Source organism: Eutrigla gurnardus (genome assembly GCF_963514095.1).
Source record: "Eutrigla gurnardus genome assembly, chromosome: 8".
NCBI lineage: Eukaryota > Metazoa > Chordata > Actinopteri > Perciformes > Triglidae > Eutrigla > Eutrigla gurnardus.
The window spans coordinates 25,190,119-25,210,118 of NC_139922.1; the positions used below are offsets into that span (position 1 = coordinate 25,190,119).

General features: G+C 42.0%; 2 protein-coding genes across 5 annotated transcripts in view; both read left to right on the forward strand.

The window, feature by feature from the left end:
• The first annotated feature begins 1,715 nt into the window (after window positions 1-1,715).
• Window positions 1,716-12,760, forward strand: LOC311016649 (PHD finger protein 20-like). Of its 2 annotated transcripts, none has more exons than XM_084014494.1 (17): window positions 1,716-1,756; window positions 3,167-3,246; window positions 3,829-4,000; window positions 4,241-4,325; window positions 4,530-4,603; window positions 4,684-4,870; window positions 5,444-5,503; window positions 5,630-5,843; window positions 5,916-6,025; window positions 6,147-6,284; window positions 6,392-6,511; window positions 6,592-6,734; window positions 7,476-7,575; window positions 8,677-8,872; window positions 8,967-9,147; window positions 9,743-9,977; window positions 10,199-12,760. In XM_084014494.1, the coding sequence occupies exons 2-17, from the start codon at window positions 3,167-3,169 to the stop codon at window positions 10,333-10,335; spliced, it is 2,232 nt and encodes a 743-aa protein (XP_083870620.1). In that variant the 5' UTR covers window positions 1,716-1,756; the 3' UTR covers window positions 10,336-12,760. The 2 variants fall into 2 exon arrangements, with proteins under 2 accessions (XP_083870620.1, XP_083870621.1); XM_084014495.1 differs by having other exon boundaries at window positions 6,392-6,472.
• Window positions 12,761-14,599: 1,839 nt separating this feature from the next.
• Window positions 14,600-20,000, forward strand: part of LOC311017724 (protein NDRG3-like) — a 14,049-nt gene continuing 8,648 nt past the window's right edge. For 2 of the 3 annotated variants that reach the window (XM_084016273.1, XM_084016275.1), the window contains exons 1-4: window positions 14,600-14,732; window positions 17,907-18,004; window positions 18,143-18,175; window positions 19,987-20,000. The exon at window positions 19,987-20,000 is cut by the window's right edge and continues 92 nt beyond it. In XM_084016273.1, the coding sequence (XP_083872399.1) occupies window positions 17,948-18,004; window positions 18,143-18,175; window positions 19,987-20,000 (104 nt within the window). In that variant the 5' untranslated portion in view covers window positions 14,600-14,732; window positions 17,907-17,947. Of the gene's footprint in view, window positions 14,733-17,906; window positions 18,005-18,142; window positions 18,176-18,881; window positions 18,937-19,986 lie in introns of all 3 variants that reach the window. The other variant, XM_084016274.1, reaches the window with a different exon arrangement.

Genomic DNA, 20,000 nt, shown 5'->3' on the forward strand with positions numbered 1-20,000 from the left:
ACCACTGAACTCATTGAAGTAATCAGTCAGATCTACTAGTGTCCTTATGACGGGGCAATCATATTATATGACTATTAATACTATTAATATGACTTGCGCATTCACACAGTCGGCGAGAATGGAGCAGATGTTCGTCACACGATGTTATTGATGTGAAATATTAATAACTGACCATTCGTCACTCTGTGACGTATCGAGTTGATAAATTAATTAATTAATTTGGCCATGTCGATTGCAGGGTCATGTCAAAATAAATTATATCGCTGGGGGGTTATGCATAAATTGATCAGAGGTCCTTAAATCCCTCTGGTGGGTCTTAAAATAAATAACCCTAACTCATTATTTATATATACTGAGTTATTATTTAGAGATACTAAGTTATTAATTAGACATACTTAGTTAATACTTAGAGATACTAAGTTATTATTTAGACATACTAAGTTATTATTTTGAGATGCATAGTTAATATTTAGAGATATTAAGTTATTATTTAGAGATTCTAAGTTATTATTTAGAGATTCTAAGTTATTATTTAGATACGTAGTTAATATTTAGAGATATTAAGTTATTATTTAGAGATTCTAAGTTATTATTTAGATACGTAGTTAATATTTAGAGATGCTAAGTTATTATTTAGAGATTCTAAGTTATTATTTAGAGATTCTAAGTTATTATTTAGATACGTAGTTAATATTTAGAGATTCTAAGTTATTATTTAGAGATTCTAAGTTATTATTTAGATACGTAGTTAATATTTAGAGATTCTAAGTTATTATTTAGAGATTCTAAGTTATTATTTAGATACGTAGTTAATATTTAGAGATTCTAAGTTATTATTTAGAGATTCTAAGTTATTATTTAGATACGTAGTTAATATTTAGAGATGCTAAGTTATTATTTAGAGATTCTAAGTTATTATTTAGATACGTAGTTAATATTTAGAGATACTAAGTTATTATTTAGAGATGCTAAGTTATTATTTAGATACGTAGTTAATATTTAGAGATGCTAAGTTATTATTTAGAGATTCTAAGTTATTATTTAGAGATTCTAAGTTATTATTTAGATACGTAGTTACTATTTAGAGATGCTAAGTTATTATTTAGAGATTCTAAGTTATTATTTAGATACGTAGTTAATATTTAGAGATGCTAAGTTATTATTTAGAGATTCTAAGTTATTATTTAGAGATTCTAAGTTATTATTTAGATACGTAGTTAATATTTAGAGATGCTAAGTTATTATTTAGAGATTCTAAGTTATTATTTAGATACGTAGTTAATATTTAGAGATGCTAAGTTATTATTTAGAGATACTAAGTTATTATTTAGAGATGCTAAGTTATTATTTAGATACGTAGTTAATATTTAGAGATGCTAAGTTATTATTTAGAGATTCTAAGTTATTATTTAGATACGTAGTTAATATTTAGAGATACTAAGTTATTATTTAGAGATTCTAAGTTATTATTTAGAGATTCTAAGTTATTATTTAGATACGTAGTTAATATTTAGAGATACTAAGTTATTATTTAGAGATACTAAGTTATTATTTAGAGATAATAAAGTCACAATTTCGAGAAAACCCCTCTATTTAGTGACCTACCGGATCTCTCGTTCATCGCATTGGCGGAAATGGGTCTTCCATACTTTAAACTCGCTCAACACTCCAAAACAGCTGAAGGTATCAAAGTGGCGCATGCGCTCTGGGGCCATCACAGTATAATGAAGAGTGCAGTCCAGAAGTAGCGCAAGAGGTAAACAGGCTTTCGTGACCGTCGTTGTGCTCGTTTAATGGATCGTGACGGCGTTTAGATGGCGGGGACGGCCGTGTGAAGGTGTCGGCTCGGCGGCGGCTCGCCGGGCCGCTGTCATTCTCACTTCTCAGGCTCAGCGCGATAACCTCAGCGGAGGCTAGCTGCTAGCTCGGTTAGCTCATATAGCCACAGTCAATGAAGGGGGGGAGAGCTACTCTGTTTAACTGGAAAAGCTTTAACAAGCAACGTCACACGTTCGGTTGTCTCCTTAACAAAGCGGCTGTATTTTATTAACGTCTACTTGTTTTACACATTTCGCATTTTCGTCCCGCGTCGTTTCTTGTTCCTCTTCGGAGCTAACGCAGATTAGCATTAGCTGTTTAGCCACTGTCAAATATCTGAGGGGGCGGGATTTATTGAGTGACGGCGGAGACAACCAATGAGAAGTCCGAACAGGCGTACTTTCCAGGAACTGTGAGCCAATCGGCTTCTTTCCCCCAGAGGAAGCTAGCGGATCAGTCATTTTTTAACAAACTTTATTTAATAATTTCACATATACAGCAGATCAGACATGTACTTAACATAAAATTTACTTTTGACAATACATTAATAAAAAATAAAAACAATTTGGTGATAAAAAAAAGTTCTAGTATAACATGCCATAACATAACAAATATATATAAACATATATATATAAAGCTATATTATCGTTTCGCTGTTCGACTGGTGACGTCTTAAAGCGCACGTCTAGTGTGATTCATAATCCACATTAACGTTAAATCTATGACGGAAGTGAAGTAAAAATATTTTTGCTGCAACCGTTGTGCTTTTTTAAAAATGAGCAGAATCCTAAATGTGAAAATTAAATTGTAAAACTTGATTAATTTTTCAATTATGTCAACATGTAGGCTAAAATCTAATTAAGTGAAATTGGATTTGGGTTTCTTTTATGATCAATTCATTTTATAACAGTCGTCTGACATTTCATTGATTTAAATAAATCTTCATTTCATTTTTCAGAACAAGCTACTACTGTGGCATAAATGCAGAGGTCAGTTTTCAGAATCAGTTTATTGACAAATATGTTTTCACATGTAAGGAATTCACTAGTGCGCACAATATTTACAACAATAAATAGTAAACAATAAAGCAAAGTACAGTCAAGAACATAAGCATGTTCTACTTCTCTGCTCCTCGCAAAGCTCACATCGGTCCCTACGTCTAAATGAAAAGCACAAGAGTACGACTGCTGCTGGTGCTTACTTTTGAACGGAGTCAGCCTGGAGGCTGATTCAGCCTCAAACAAACCGTACAGTGTGTCTGTGGTATGTCTGTGGTATGTCTGTAAACTCCCATGAGTTATTAAAAGCATGTTTACCGGAGGAATCCTTTTTTCTCCGTTTCTGCCAGATGAAGACTCCGCCGGACAGGTCGGGAATCACCTTTGAGGTCGGAGCTCCGCTGGAAGCCCGAGACCGCCACAAAAACTGGTGTGGATCACACACACACACACACACACACAGATGCACAAATTACCTCAAAGCTGTATTCTCTCTGCTGGCCACCAGGGGGCAACTCCTCTCTGGTTGTATAGAAGTCTATGAGAAAATGGTCCTACTTCTCTCTTGATGAATTATCTCAGTAAACATTGTTAACATGAGTTTATGTCTCAATGTCTAGTTTCAATCCAGCATGATGTTCATTTAGTATTATACAGCGATATTAAGAACAGAAGAGCATGGTGAAGTTTACTGTGAAATTAACTTTTTCAAATTGGCATCAGCTTAAATATGAAAACTGTAAAACTTAAATTTTAGTATTTGAATTTGAATCATGTCAAAATGTCAGCTAGTTTCTAATGAAGTGAAATGTGATTGTTTTTTGTTTGTTTTTTCACGATCAAATTCATTATAGTTTACTTTTTCACCAAAAAATAAAACCTGAAAATTCCCTGTGGACCCTTTTTAAGTTGTGTTTTGTTGAAACTTGAATTCCTTTGCGTTTAAATGGAACTCTGGTCAAATCTTTAGAGGGTGATAACATGTTTTCGTGTCCTCGTGTTTTCCCGACAGGTACGCAGCCACCATCGAGAAGATCGACTACGACTCGGAGCGGATCCAGGTCCACTACCGCCAGTGGAGCCGGCGCCACAACGAGTGGTTTCATTGGACGTCGCCGTACCTGCGTCCGCTGGAGCGGGTCGGCCTGAGGAGACAGGGCCTGAATCCAGCGTGCTCCCAGCCGGTACGACACGCCGCCAGGTTCCATTTAAACCGGTCCTGAAGGTTTCATCAGGTCCTGGTTCCATTTAAACCGGTCCTGAAGGTTTCATCGGGTCCTGGTTCCATTTAAACCGGTCCTGAAATTTTTTTTAATCCTGCATCTCTGTTTGCCTTCCTCCTACTTGTTTCGTTCGTTCTTCTTCAATCAACTTCTTCAACTTCTTCTCCTCCTCCTCCTCCTCATCCTCCTCCTCTGTCTCAGACGTTCGTCTCGGGGACGAAGGTCCTGGCCTGTTGGACAGACTGTCGTTTCTATCCGGCCAAAATCCTCCGAGTCAACAAGGACGGTGAGGCTTCACATTTCACACCCAAAGTAGAGCCGATCAGCTGATTGATCAGATCAAAGTGCTTTTCTGTATAATGATTGTGTGTGTGTGTGTGTGTGTGTGTGTGTGTGTGTGTGTGTGTGTGTGTGTGTGTGTGTGTGTGTGTGTGTGTGTGTGTGTGTGTGTGTGTGTGTGTGTGTGTGTGTGTGTGTGTGTGTGTCTCAGACTCCTACACAGTGCGTTTCTATGACGGCGTGGTTCTGAATGTGAAGCCCACCAAGGTCAAACCCTTCCAAGAAGTAAGACACGCCCATTGGTCCTCATCTGACCAATCGCAGCGCCTTTCATCTCAAGTTGTTTGTTTGTCTGTCTGTTCCAGAAGTCCAGATCTGAGAAGAGTGCTGTGGGAAGCGAGGGATGGGAGGAAGGGGAGAGCGAGGAGGAGGAGGCCGGTGGGGAGAGAGAGGTGGAGGAGAAGGAAGGAGCAGAGGAGGAGGAGGAGGAGGAGAAGAGGAAGGCAGAGCCTTCGTCCTCCGGTCCACCAGCAAAGAAGAAAACAGATGACGGTAAGTGACATGATGAAGATGAAGTTTACCTCCCACTTCCATCATCAACCTTCATACGGAGCGGTGGGAGTAATTATTAAAATGTACCTGATGCCCCCTATTGCACTTTTGTGTCTCATGTGTTGTCATTATTAATTATTAATGAATGAATTATTATTTCAAGGTTCTTTATTTATCACGTTCACAGATGAGATGCAACGTAAAACATGATAATGTCATTAAAGATCAGCCATCGGCCGCCCCTATATCGGTCGACCACTAACACACACACGCGCACACACACACACACACACGCACACACACACACACACACACACACACAAAGGCGAGCAGAGGGACAGACAGGAAGTGAAGCCAACCTGTCGACAGGTTCAGAGTTTTGAATCTGAGCGACAGGAGAAGATTTATCGGTTAAAACGGAACTTGAAGTTCACACAAGTGATGTCATGTAGCCTGAGATGAGACCCCCCCCCACACACACACACACACACACACACACACACACACACACACTTGGACTGATCCAACATTGAAGCTGCTCCACCTGATGTTTTATCTTTTTGTGTTCGTCAGACGTCCTGTTGGAGCGTCAGGCTCACCTGCCCACCACACACAAGTTCAGCAGAGAACCCCGTAAGTGAACTCACACACACACACACATGCACACGCACACACACTACCTAGACCTCTGTGGGATCACAGAAGGTTTTGCCTCCCTCCTCAGACCTGAACAACCCGCCCCCCTTCTGTCCCCCTCAGTGTACAGGGTGATCAAGAACCAGCCCCCTCCGATCCTGTCCATCGAGTTGGACCACAACCCCTTCAAGTGTCCCGCAGCCGGCTGCTCCAAGTCGTTCAGGAAGGCGAGTCTGCTGCACTACCACATCAAGTACTACCACTCGGACCAGCACCTGGAACAGCAGCTGGATCAGCACCTGGACCAGCACCTGGACCAGCAGCTGGAGGCACCCAGGTGGGTTGGATCCTATAATGTAGAGGAAACAGCCAAACGCTGGATGGCATGCTGACGTGTCTGGTGTTGCAGGAGGAAGCGTTGTTCTTCTAAAGGGAGCGACCTCGTGTCAGACAGCAGGAGTGAGGACCAGAACAGCATCTGTCACCATGACGATAGAGAGCACAGCGCCACGGGGACAGGTAGGCACACACGCACACAACCAGGACACACACACACACACACAGGTGTTAACGTTAAACAGCAACATTTAAACGTGTCTATTCCGTCATATTTATCGACTTTACTTCCTTTTGTGAGCAGAAGTGAAGAAGGAAGTAGAGGATGAGGAGGAGAAGGAGGAGAAACCAGGAGAGCAGGACAGGAAGGAGAGGAAGAACTTCCTGAGAGTCAAACTAAAGAAGAAGAAAAAGAAGAAGAAGAAGAAGAAAAGTCAGTCGGGTGAGAGTCGCCGTTGGACAAAGAAGCAAATGTGTTCTGGATGTTTTGTTTTGACTAAAATAAACGCACCCGTTTACGTGCAGTAAGTGTTTCCTCCTCCTCTTCAGGACTGTGCAGCAGCGACGACGAGAGCTCAGACCGACCCCCCGTCGCCTTGACGCTGCCGGTGGAGCACCAGCACCCGCCAGGTGGGGGCGCCCTGTCAACGTGGACCGCTCCCAGTCCAGGTCCAGCTGCTCAAAACCTCTAACAGTCTTTGAATGTGGTAACGAAGTGGCCTCTAAACCTCGCCCACGCTCCCTTTCAGCTGACGACGGCAGCGACTGGTCCACGCTGACGGCGGAGAGCGGGGAGGACACGCCCCATTGGCCCGTTGCCATGGAGACGGACGAGTTCGAGGTGGTGAGGTGTGTGTGCGAGGTGGACGAGGAGAACGACTTCATGATCCAGGTGAAACACACACACACACACACACACACAAAACCTAGTGGTTGTAATGTGTTGAGGGTCACTGTAGGGAAAAATAAATAAAAAAGCGGAGCCGAGAGAGGGCGGCAATCTATGCTAGCTAACTTCCCATGAATGTAACGTTTATGTTTCTAATGAATCCATCCCAACGTGTGACAACGCCTCGTTAAGTCCTCAGGGTGATGATGTTGTGAGGTGTTTTATTGATCGGGGTGGTTGGGCTGAGATGCTAGCGGTAGCTTTCACTTGTCATAGAGGAAGTAAACAAGTTGATTGACCAGATGTTTGCCGTTGCTATGACAACAGTGAAAGCTACTGCTAGCATCTTAGCCCAACCGCAACAATAAGCATCAACATCATCACCCTAAGGACCTTAACGAGGCGTTGTCACACATTGGGATGATTCATTAGAAACATAAATGTACATTCATGGGAAGTTAGCTAGGATAGATGCCGCTTGTAATAAATCGTAATAAACTCGCAAATTTGCCACTTTTTTCTCTGAATATTGCCCCCCTCTCTCGGCTCCGTTTTTATTTTTATTTTTATTTTTTTTCCTACAGTGGCCCTGATACGCCGTCGTAGTGTGTGTGTTGTTGTATTGATCTTTTTTTATTTTTTTCTCTTCTCTTTTCTTTTTTCATATTATTATTATTATTTGTTTTTTCTGTCTTAAAAACAAACCTCTGTCTGTAATCCTGGTTTGTCTGTGTTTGTCTGTAGTGTGAGTCGTGTCTGTGTTGGCAGCATGGCACCTGTATGGGTTTATATGAAGACAACGTCCCTCACAACTACACCTGCTACTACTGCAGACACACTGCAGGTAGGAGATCGACCATGTGTGTGTGTGTGTGTGTGTGTGTGTGTGTGTGTGTGTGTGTGTGTGTGTGTGTGTGTGTGTGTGTGTGTGTGTGTGTGTGTGTGTGTGTGTGTGTGTGTGTGTGTGTGTGTGTGTGTGTGTGTGTGTGTGTGTGTGTGTGTGTGTGTGTGTGTGTGTGTGTTTTGCTCTTCTCTGTGACGCTATTTTGATGCGTGTTGTAGTGACCGGCAGACGCCACCAGAGGTCAGTGTCTCTGGTGGAACAGGAAGCTGAGCTCAGAAAGATGGAGACTTTCTTTTGAATAATCTCAGGGTTGGTGATGAAAAATGACTTTTGATGATGAACAGATGATGAAAATAGTTGGTGATTATATTTCTGTGGATCTGTTAGTGGAATTAGTTTTCCTTTCATTTGTGGTCCTTCTGTAAAAAGCTGTCTCCAAACATCATGTTGGTTGTTTAGAGGACAATAACATCTCATTTAATGTGATGAACAAGTGACATAATAAGTAGACTGAATACTGACCATTGGATTGATACAAATATGTAGTTTACCACAGCTGGAAGGTGCTGGAAAAGCATGGAAATGCACCTGGACATGCTTGAAAAGTGCTTGAGTTTGACTTTTAAACTGCACTCCCCCCCCCCAGGAAACATTTAGAAGGAATATATCCATCCAGTTTCAATGTTTTGTGTTATAAATGTCTTTTTATTTTCTGTTGGCTTTGCTTCTATTGACGGATTTTGATCAGGTAACGGGTGCAGCTGATTGGCCGCCGGTCACTGATCTCTGATGTTCCTTCTAAATATTAACATTTTTGTTGTCTTTTAAAGGCCGATCGGAAGATTATTTCAGAGTCTTCCATCCATTGATGACAGTTAGTTTGTTTCCTTACTGTTGATTCCAGGGAATGAAAAAGCTTTAAACATTTAAAACGTACAATGGAAGAGAACAACATTACTCCAATACTCCATAGTTTTTCCTCCTTAAGATGTCAAAAAATATGTTCATAAATAAATACTTAATGTCTCACATAGTAAATAGTAATTAGTTTGTGTGTGTGTGTGTGTGTGTGTGTGTGTGTGTGTGTGTGTGTGTCTTCAGGTTGGAGGCGTGCTCAGCGTTTCCTATCAGAACCCGATCTGCTGATATCCGGTCACATGTTCGGCCTGTCGTGCGTGAAGGAGAACTACTCGGAGATCAACGCCACCAAGATCTCGCACACCAACGGCCTGTTGGCGCACACGCACGGCCTCAATCAGGTCCTCAGCGGGCTGCAGCTCAAAGTCAGCCTGCTACGGTGAGTACGGCCGCGTCACGTGACATGGCGTCCGTCGTGTGACGGAGTGCCGGAGAGAACTGACGTGTCCCCCGGGTCCGCCTGTCCCACGCAGCAATCCGTGCCACCCCGATCTGCAGCTGTGGAGGTTGCCGTGGCGACGAGAGGAGGGGTCCAGGTTGACGGCCGGCCTGAGAGGGGAGACCCCCGTCTGTTACGTCAGCAGCGAGCACTGCTACCAGAAGCCCGGGGCATCATGGGAAAAAGCCGAGGACAGGCAGGCGGCTGAACACCAGGTAGGAACTCTGACCGCGTTTCTCTCATCATCAACATCTTTTCTTTTTTTTCTTTTTCTTTTTTTCATTCAAATTTTTATTGCAATCGAAATGGGAGAATATTATACAGCACAACTCATATACGTAATGTTTTTTAAATAAAAAATAATTATATATATCTACATATATACATGTATGTGTATATATATATACATATGCATGACTAGGCAGTTTATGTGGACTCAAGTTGAGGCGCGGGGAAGAAACCGAAGCTTGTCTCATGGAGACTCTGAGACCTTTAGGAGAAGCTGCACCTCGTACTTGCGGCGTCGAGCGGGATGCGGTTGTTGCTATGAGACCACCGAAGACCAGTTTGAGGCTCTGGGCAAATCCTCGTCAACGTGGATCTATTTTTACTGCTGCTGCTCTGTGAGTGTGAGGGCTATGGAGAGAGCCTCAGAGGATGCTGTGTTTTCATGTAAAATATCACTCCTTCCTGCTGCTGCTCTGATGGACTCAGAAATCCCTCATACCTTGAAAAATACCCACTTCCTGTTTGGTTGATTCCTGTTATTAGTTATCGCCGATAAATGTTCTGTCTCTGGTGGTTTTGTAGGAAATAAAGAGCGAAGACGTCGTCAACGATAAACCAGTCGATGCCACCACAGATGAAATCCCCACGAGCGTGCACGTGGACACGCGCTGCCGCGAGCACGCACGCGCTCAGACGCACCCGGCGGAGCGGCGTCTGGCGTCTGAGGCCGAGTGTCAGCTGAACCTGCTGGAGCACGTCGAGGCTCTGCACCACCAGATCGGCACCAGGATGGACCTGATAGAGCGAGAGCTGGACGGTAACACACACACACACACACACAGTTCTGTCAATGGAGTCTGGTGGTAGAGAACCACTTCACATTCACAACTCTGACGGAAACGTAAAGTTGTGGAAATATTCTAAATATAATGTCCTCTCTGTCTCCTGTCTGTGTCTCTCTCTGTCTCTCTCTCTCTCTCTCTCTGTCTGTCTCCTGTCTCACTGTGTCTCTCTGTCTGTCTGTCTGTCTCTCTTCAGTGTTGGAGTCCTGGTTGGACCACTCAGGCGAGCTCGAGCCCCCAGACCCTTTGTCCCGCCTCCCGCAGCTCAAGCAGCGAATCAGGCGACTGCTGTGTGACCTGTGCACTGTGAGACACCTGTCGGTGTGGCGCTGACGCTCTTCTCTCCTGTAACTTTGACCTTTTGACCCTGCAAGTATGTCTGGCAGCCTGACGGAGCAGAGGGACTGACGGGACTAGCAACGGCACTAGCAACGGGACTAGATGGACGTGTAGGAGAGCGAGTCGTAGAGCGAGTCAGCTCCCTATGAGTCCCCTCCTGGTGGAGAAAAGCTGCACTGCAACACGACGGGGATGATGACGTTTTTTTCTTTCTTTACGGACTGAATATTGTTTACTTAGATTTCACAAAGGTTACACATTTCCCAAACGGCCCCCGGCAGGACTCCATCCGCACAGCAGCAACAGGTTTGATTACTGATTGATTGATTTTGGATTTGTTTGTTTTTTTCTTCAACGGCTGTCATCCACATGTTGTCGGGTTGTCTGTTTGGATGGTTTGTTAGCAGCCGTTAGCCAACGTGAGAGAGTAATAGCTAGCAAAGCGCTAGCAAACACATGGAAAGGATTTGGACACATTTTTGAAGAGTTGAGTTAAAACATTTCCACAATGATGTTTTTATTTGTTTCCCAAAGAGTTTGTACTTGTATCCATTTTAAACTGACAACAGACAGAAACAACATTTTCATTTTCGGTTCACGGCAGCAAAATTAATTTGTCTGCCTTCTAACCTGAACATGAGTCAGGATCTCTGTTTGCCTTTTAATTCACTTCATCCGACACTGGCTTGTTAAGGTCGCTAAAAAAAAAGAGTTAGCATAGAACATTTAAAGTATGTATTTCTACTATAGAGATGGCTACTCCGCTAAGCTACGTTAGCTTCTTTTATTTTGGGCTCTACGTTTCGCGCAAAAGGTCAAGTTGCTATTGGTCAACGCTAACGATGTCCGTGTCTTCGTTCGCCGACGTTGGCGTGAAAATATTGAGTAGATGAATCGATTTCCCAATGTCGTACTGGACGGACTATAAAGCTGAAATCACCGACCCGTACGAATGTCACGCCACTCGTGTTGAGGCTAAACTTCCTGGTCGGCATGGAGATAAATACATAAACAACGTAACTACGACGCTGTATTAGGGCCACTGTAGGAAAAAACACACAAAACAACTGAGCCAAGAAGAAAAAATGTTGTCATAGCAACGGCAAACATCCGCTGTTAGTGGAACCAAGCAACTTGTTTAAATCGGCTATGACAACAGGTGAAAGCTACCGCTAGCATCTTAGCCCAACCGCCATCAACATCATCACCCTAAGGACCTTAACGAGGCGTTGTCCCATGTTGTGATGGTTTCATTCAAAACATAAATGCGTACATTCATGGGAAGTTAGCTAGCATAGATGCCGGTTGTTAGCATCGTAATAAAGTTGCAGATTTGCTACTTTATTACGATGCTAACAACCGGCAAACTCGCAAATTTGAACGTTTTTTTCTCTGAATATTGCCCCTCTCGGCTCCGTTTTTGTTTTTTTCTCCTACAGTGGCTTTAACACGCCGTCGAAACGTTTGTACATAAAACTCGTCACAACTTAAAAAACGAATGCAACACTTCGACACAAACATCGGTCTCCTGGATGAAAGCCCTGTGTTTGTTTGACCAATCCGCCATCTTTTACCCACGTCACTTCGGAGCGTCTGGCGTTCACGCATATGTGTCAACCCGGCGTCACATGATGCACAAAAAGCAAGAAATGCGACTTCATTGAACACGTAATGACAAAAGAAAAGTGATTTTAGAAAAAGATGTTGAGGGTTTCTCTCTTCTTTTCTCTCTATTTAGTTCATCAGCTTTTAGGAGAATTATTCTGCTTTTCAGGATTTATATATCAGTGCTTTTAATCTATTTCTGCAAAATATCTGACATTTATGAAAAACAAAACTTTTGTTTAAAAAAGAAAATTTTAACAGGTTGTTCAGTGTTTTGGACGTTTCATCGTCTTTAAGCTAAAGAAGCTGAAGGTTTGAAAATCTTTAATGTTTTCATCTTCGTGTGTTTTCATCACAGGTGAGCAGCACTGCTGTCGCTAGTATTTCATATTGAGGCCAGTTAAAAGAAGCAGCAGCGCTTTCCCCCCCAAAAGTGTAAATATGTCAAAGTGAATGTTTCATACGCTTGTATAAGGAACTGACTGTATAAAGCTGTAGATTTATTTTCATAGACCGCTTGGTACACGTTTAGGATCCCGACGACGACGAGCTTCCGCTTCTGTTGCTTCTCTTCATTTATTGTAAAACTTTGATTTTCAGTTCAGTTCACTGCAGCTCCAAACGATGCGTTCAGGAGCTCCTCTACAACTTTGTTCATGTTATACCATCCATTTTTCTGAGTTGACAGGAAGCAGCCTGAACGCAGAGCAACTTCATCAAGCTTCGAGCTCAAAAGTTTTTTGTTTGTTTGTTTGAAGCGTGAAGAAAAAGGTTTTCTGAGGATTTCTAACTTTGATTAAAATGGTGAAACTCCCATCTGTGTGGATGATGACATGTTGTGTTCAATGGCACCACGACTTTTTAGAAACACTGAGAAGGCTCGCTTTGGTTAGAACTTATTTTACTTTGTTTTTATTGCCCCAACACTTTAGATTTCTGGTGCCGGATGTGTATTTCTGGTGAGGTGATGAATTCCAAGCTATGTGTGTGTTTTTTTATTTCCTTTTTAATATATGTAAACAATTCTAGTCTCCAAATATAAGAATTAGCCTGAAAGCACCTCATGTGTGCAAATGTAGAATGTAGGCAAGACCAGATTATCACATTTAAAAGAACATTTAGAAGCACATTTAATCACCAAGGCAATCCAAAGTGTAAAAGAAACATTCAAATACAATTTAAAAAAAATGATAATTGAAAAGCCAAGAGAACAGAAAATAAACAAGTGAAAATAGAATAAGACGGTATAAAATACAGGAATAATTAAAGATGCCGTCTTCAGCCTCGATTTAGAAGAACTGAGAGTTTCATGTTTTGATTTTCAACTGTTAATGGCTGTGTGTATGTGTGTGTGTATATATGTGTATATATATATATATATATATAAACATATATATATATATAAACATATATATATATATATATATATATATACATGTTTATATATGCATACACATACATACACACGGTGTTGGTGTTGTTGTGTTCTACTCAGGTCCAGTCGGCCAGATGGTCTCGCTGTCTGTTCCCAGACCACCAGGACTCTCCCTTATGCCACTATAATGTGTGTTACAGTCATCCAGTAGAAAAAATCCAGATTTTGTTTGGGGGGGGGGGGGGTTGTCGAGGGAACCATGGCGACGCTAACTTCCTGCTGGTCTAAAAAAAACATGCGTCGTCCTCTCACAGCGACCTATAGGACACATAACGATGTCGACAGAGTCAGAGCAGTGCAGTCTGGTGGCATCTAGTGGAGAGGTTACAGATTGCAACCAACTGAAACTTCTCCCGGGTGCCGGAAAGTGTAGGAGAACCACACGAAAGCCTTGTCTTTGTCCATTCTGGGCCACCGTAGGAACGCAGCGGCTCTCTGTGGGAAAGTCTGAGAGGAGATTCGGGGAGTTGTTCTACTTCAACTCCACATCCACATCTCAGGGGTAAATATTGTACTTCTGATGAACTGAAGGAGGAGGTGTTTACTTATTCTCACAAAATAGGAGATACAAGGTTCTCACTGGATGTGTGTTATGTGACCCTGAATACAGGATAAGCAGTAGACGATGGATGGATGAATCAATAAAGTACTTATCATAAAACAAAGCAAATCTGAAACTTGAGGGCTTCAAAACCTGTTTTAAGGAAGGTTTCGAAAGCAGTACTTTGAGTAACTGTGGAGTATTTTCACATCGTGGTATTAGTACTTCAACTGTGTAAGCACAGACATTATTGGAACAAATGGATATTTTTGTGAAGAAAGAAATTTAAGTGTTTTAAATCACTCAATTATGCAATAAAGTGTTTATTATAAAACAAAAAAATCTGAAACTTGATGGCTTCAAAATTTGTTTTAAGGAAGGTTTTGAAAGCCTAACGTAGTATTTGTGGAGTATTTTCACAGTGTGGTATTAGTACTTTTACTTCAGTAAAGGATCTGAGTACTTCTTCCACCACTGTCTAAGTTTGACTAAAGTAAAAAAAATAATATTATTCATTTTATGTTCCATCGTATGTTATAGATATTCTAGTTTATTTTTTATATTATTATTTATTAATATCATATTGTGGCGACCTCGTGACCGCCCGTTGAATGAACGACCTGTTGTTTACGTTGACGTAAGCCCCGCCCCCCTGACCGCCCACGTGCCGCTGACAGACGGAGAGCTCAGTCACGGAGAGAGAGGAGCCTCGCTCGCGACCAGCGCAACTCAACGGTCATCAGTTAACGTTAACGCGCGAGACGAACCTCGTCGGACCAAACTTCGGTCGCTTACCCCCCCGAGCTAACGGCTAACGGTGAGTAGCTCACGGCGCTTACAGCTCGCTAAGCCGGCTGTAGTTGTAACGGTTAAGGTTTTTTTTTTTTTTTTTTTTTACAGTGACGTTACTAACCGAGTGACGTTTAACGAAGCTCAGTAGTTCATTAGGGTGATTATCGCTGTTGACGCTAACTAGCTAGTTAGCTCGAAAGGTTATTGTTCCGTCCTTGCGAGGCTGCGCTTCTATGGCGGCAGTGTGTTCGGTTACAGGTGTGTGTGTGTGTGTGTGTGTGTGTGTGTGTGTGTGTGTGTGTGTGTGTGTGTGTGTGTGTGTGTGTGTGTGAGAGAGAGCGTGTGCGTGAGAGAGAGAGAGAGTGCGTGAGTGTGTCTGTGTCACTAGTTGAAACGTCTCCCCTAGTAACGGTTGCTAAGGCTGAGCTGCCTGTCTGTCTGTGGAGCTAACATTAGCATCCGGGCTCATTAATTAGGAGAGCGTTTAACGCTAGCGCATCTGCTCGCGGATCCCTGGGTCCTGGTCTCTCTGTGTGTGTGCGCGTGTGTGTTTTTTGTGTACGTGAGCGTGTGTTTTCTAGTGTGCGCGCGCGCGCGCGTCTGTGTGCGTGTGTGGGCGGACAGCAGAGCAAACGCATCAGTGCACTGGTTCATCTGCATTTAAAACAAACAAAGATCTCACGCGGAGCTAATCAATCGATATTTGTCATATGCATATCAGTGTTTGTATATATATATATATATATATATATATATATATATATATATACACAATTGATGATATAATTATCAATTTATCTTTTTCACTTAAATTAATTGAAAAATGTCAATTGTAATATATTTATTTTATTTGTTTATTTGACAAAGACTATATTTATTATTATCATCAGGGAAAATGCAGAATCCGACTGGTCTCAGGCCGACGAGGTAGCATTTTTATTTAATGGGGTTACAAAGTGCTTCACAAACATCACACCTTCCTCATGCGTATCAGCAGAGATCACAGATCTAAAATGGTGTACATGACTCGAGGTCTCCAGCAGAGACTTAAAACAACCAGGAGAGCTGAAATGCATTTTTCAGCCCTGAAAGAGGCCCTGCTGCGAGGACCTGAGGGGTCTAGCAGGGGGAGTAATGCAGTAATAGTTCACCAAGGTAGTCTGGAGCGAGACCATGAAGGTTGAAGGATCATTTATTGTCGTTCTGCAGGGTTACAGACATGCAGCTGTAGTCCAGTCCATTCCTTTTTCACAGGAAATGCATAAAAAACAAAAAGCCTAGAAATCACACTTTGGAAAGTATCCAACATTTTTAGATCAAATGAAAATATCAATAGTCAAAGTCAAGGTTTTTTTTGTTGTTTTTCAAAAGAGGAATATATTGTATTCACAAAATGACATGATTTCTCCTAAAATATAATGAAATGTATAGAAAAGCGTTCCCATGTGCTCAAAGACTAAATATGTTATCAGAAGGAACAGTTCAAAAGGAAATAGAAAGAAATGATTCTCACAGGGTACAGGAGATGAAGGGGTCTAATTATCATTGTTTGTTTATTTATTTCAATTGTTATTTATTCTTTCTTAATTTCCTCTTTGTTCGATTTCTTCACTCTGGTTTATTTACTTATTTGTTATATTTATTTATTTATTTTTGAATTATGAATGAATTTATAGTTTGGATACTAAAATATCTCAATACGTCCATATTTTTTGAGTAAATTCAAAGGAATATGCAAGAAACTATCATATATACCTGATAGAAATACATGAGGAATAATTGTATTTTGTAAGATAGTGGGATTAGTGTGTATTCTTCTTCCCACTCCTTTTCTGACATGTCAAAAAATAAATAAATAAATGTTATTCATATATCTCTATGCTTTCTAGTTGTGTAATATTTTTCCGTATGACACGTTTGAAATAAAAAATCAAAATCTAGAAAAAGAAGAAGAAAGAAAGACAAACTCACTTTTTAGACAAATACAAATAAGACAATAACAAAAGAGCCAGTGACATAAATCACAGGAGACTAAAATTTGTAAAACATACAGATGCAAACATTTTCTTGAAGCCTTTTTTGTATGTTGAATTATAAAGTTGCTCAGCATGCTTCAGAACAAAAACAAATGTTTCAGTTAATATCCAGGTACTGAGTCTCATCCAGCTTCCTAATCATCGTGTGCATGTTGACTTTTAACAGTTTAGTTAAAGTTCACTTCATCTGCTCTGCTTTTTAGCTTCGCCGCTAACACAACAACAGCAACAACAAACAAAAAAATACTTTTTATGAATGATGAAATACAATTGTGTGCAGTCGGATAATGTTGGATTTTAAAGTGTCATGTTTTCTCTGATCTGACTGGTAGCTGGAGTTTCACTCGGTCAGTCTGGATCAGAGCCATCAGCTCAGCATCTATCCAAAACACTCTGCTGAAACACTGTTACACAACACACACACACACACACACACACACACACACACACACACACACACAACTGGATGACCGCCTGCCAAAGACCGATCACTGGCTGTCCCCATTAGATTCACACGGTTGGATAACAATTTAACTCAGGTAGACACCCAGACAGAGAGACAGATTATAGACAGAGAGACAGGTGGCAGAGCAAGATGATAAAAGCTAATATCTTTCTTTTTTAGTATTTTTGACTCAAATAGACTGTTGTTGGTGTGACCAGGGTGTCAACTGGCTGAATTGATGAGGTCTTTTTTTTACAACATGAGTTCAAGTCTTGGTCCTTCCAACCTAAAGCCCAATCTGTGCTGGACTTGCTACACAGTACAAACGTGTCTCGTGTTTCTCTGATGGATAACGTTGCACAGAATACCCCCCCCCCCCCCCCCCCCCCTCCTGCAGTCCAAATATGGTCACTTCCTTCACTGGTTGCGAGGGAACCAGGGTCCAGGTGGGGGGAAACAGGGGAACTTAAACTCGTTAAAGTCCCTTTAACGAGCTCCGTGTGATTGATGTGCGTGGTGGTGACATTCGTTCCAACAGCAGCTACAGTCCATCGGGTCAATAGCACCGTTTCAGATCTGCACCTTCAACAGGAAACCCGTGAACCGTTCCCCATCACATTAGCAGAACCCAAACCTTTTAATAGCTGTTGCCTAACTGACCCTGTCCCTGTCTGCCCCCCCCCCCTGTCTCTGTTTTAATCCGTCTGGAAGGCGTGTCCTATCAGGTTGATTGGTAGCAACGCAGTCCTACGATGGAAGAGCTTCACGACGTCCAGCTGACCGAGATCAAGCCACTGCTGACTGGACAGGTGAGGGGAAGGGCAGGCGGAGCAGGAGACACCTAGTTATACCCACGAATACTGAATAAAAACATGCCTTTGTTCATAAAGTGACTAAGAATCAGATTCATGTCATGGATGCACTCATGAGTCTCTGTGTGTCCTCAGAATGGGAGGAACCTCCAGGACTTCGACTGTCAGGTGAGTTCTCACCTTTACTCAGTCAACACACCTTAACTCCTCCTCCTCCTCACTTCATGACTATAGCTAACAATCAAAACAAGAAATATAAAGTTAAAAGCTAAAATAACTATATTCAACAAAGAGGTCTGATAACATTAACCACACTCACATCAAACCGACCGTCTTATTCAGATCGATCGTCTCATCACATCACATGTTTGCATGTAAACGGCTGAAACACGGCGATGTGAGGGGTGAAACTGTGGCACACAAGCTGTGAAACATCAGGCTGGTTAGTTGGATAACCATCGGCTCCACACGCAGATATCGATCAGCAGCGGGTCAGTTTGCATGGATGACTCCTGTCAGAGCGTCATTTTAAATTAGAGCACAGAGCTCTGCTGCCGCTGCTCCTCCTCTTCAACATCAGTTCACTTTAGTGTCAACTCACTAGTGATGGATGGAGGAAGGGCAACAAGTGGTTGGGTGTTTAGACCTTAAGACCTTACTGCTGTCAGCCAATGAGAGCTGAGATTATTGCTCTAATCACGCCGCCCCCCCACCGCCTTCACTTGGCAGAAGACTAAAGGACAAACAGCTGACCTCAATCTCTTTCTTCTGTCCCGGCTGACCTCTTTCATATTGTTCTCTTTCCTTCTCTGTCTTTTATGAATCCTCTCTAAATCTCTTCCTCCTCCTCTATCTCCTCCTCTTCCTCTGTCAGGATGTCAGACTCTCTGGATTTGCACCAGATCTCCTGTTCTTTAGGAGTTGGGGTGGTGAGTTAGCCAGTTAGCCAGATAAGCTAGCCTGCTCTTCCGAGTTACGCTTTGCCAGCCTAGCTAGCCTTTTTTATCCTCGGTCAGCTAGTTCTGCTCTGCTCGGTCCTGTTGACCTCCATACGTTAGCCGTTAGCTCGCAGTTCAGCTGTTGTAGCTGCTCGCCTGTTCGTAATCTGCTTCTGCTGTATGTTCACGGGTTTAATGTTCCCAACAAAGACCTTAGAATCAACAGGCACAACTTCTTAAAATCAGGAAGAAGTAATGCATTGAGGTAAACAATATTAAAATCGCACACTTTTTGTTTTGGTACCATTTTCAATATAAAGAGAAGGGAAAAAGAAAGATCTAATCTCTGTCTTAATGTGCATAATGTCCTCAGATTTAACTCCATCCATTGTTCAAGATTTGTAAAGATTCCAGTAACTTTCTCCAGAGATACAGGAATTAAAATGTTTATGGATTTAAAGCACCTACAGTCCTGGTTTGTGTTCTGTGGATCTTCATCCTGCAGTTTAACTCGATACCAGCATGTACAGTGATATAACCCTACTGATATACAGTGTTGTGTGAGGATTAAGACCCATTCATACATGTGATTCATTTAAGAATCAAGATTCTTATCTTCTAGGATTCATAACTTCTAAAAATCGATCTATTTTTTCATTTTCAAAACGGACGTTGAGATTCTTCTTCTGTCATCAATGAATCAGAAATGGAGACAAAACGTATCGTAGCGGTCTGTGGTCCCCCAGAGACTGTTAGCGTAGCCCAGCACCCATCAACCAGACTCCATTCATTAAACCAGCATTTTAAAAGTAGTTATATTGCGGTCTTGCAGACAGACCTAACAAAGCATGACCCTCTTTCCTGATCACCATCATTATGGAGTTATTTCAGCATCCTTTTCATCTGGTTATTGATATTAAATCACAGCTAAATAGTTTATTCTGGGCTCATCCAGATGCGATGTGAAGATGTTGGGTTTCAGCTGCTGTGTCTGTTGTCGGTGTGGACAGGATGACGTTTATCTGTTTGTCGTGTGTTCAGGAGCACGACGTGGA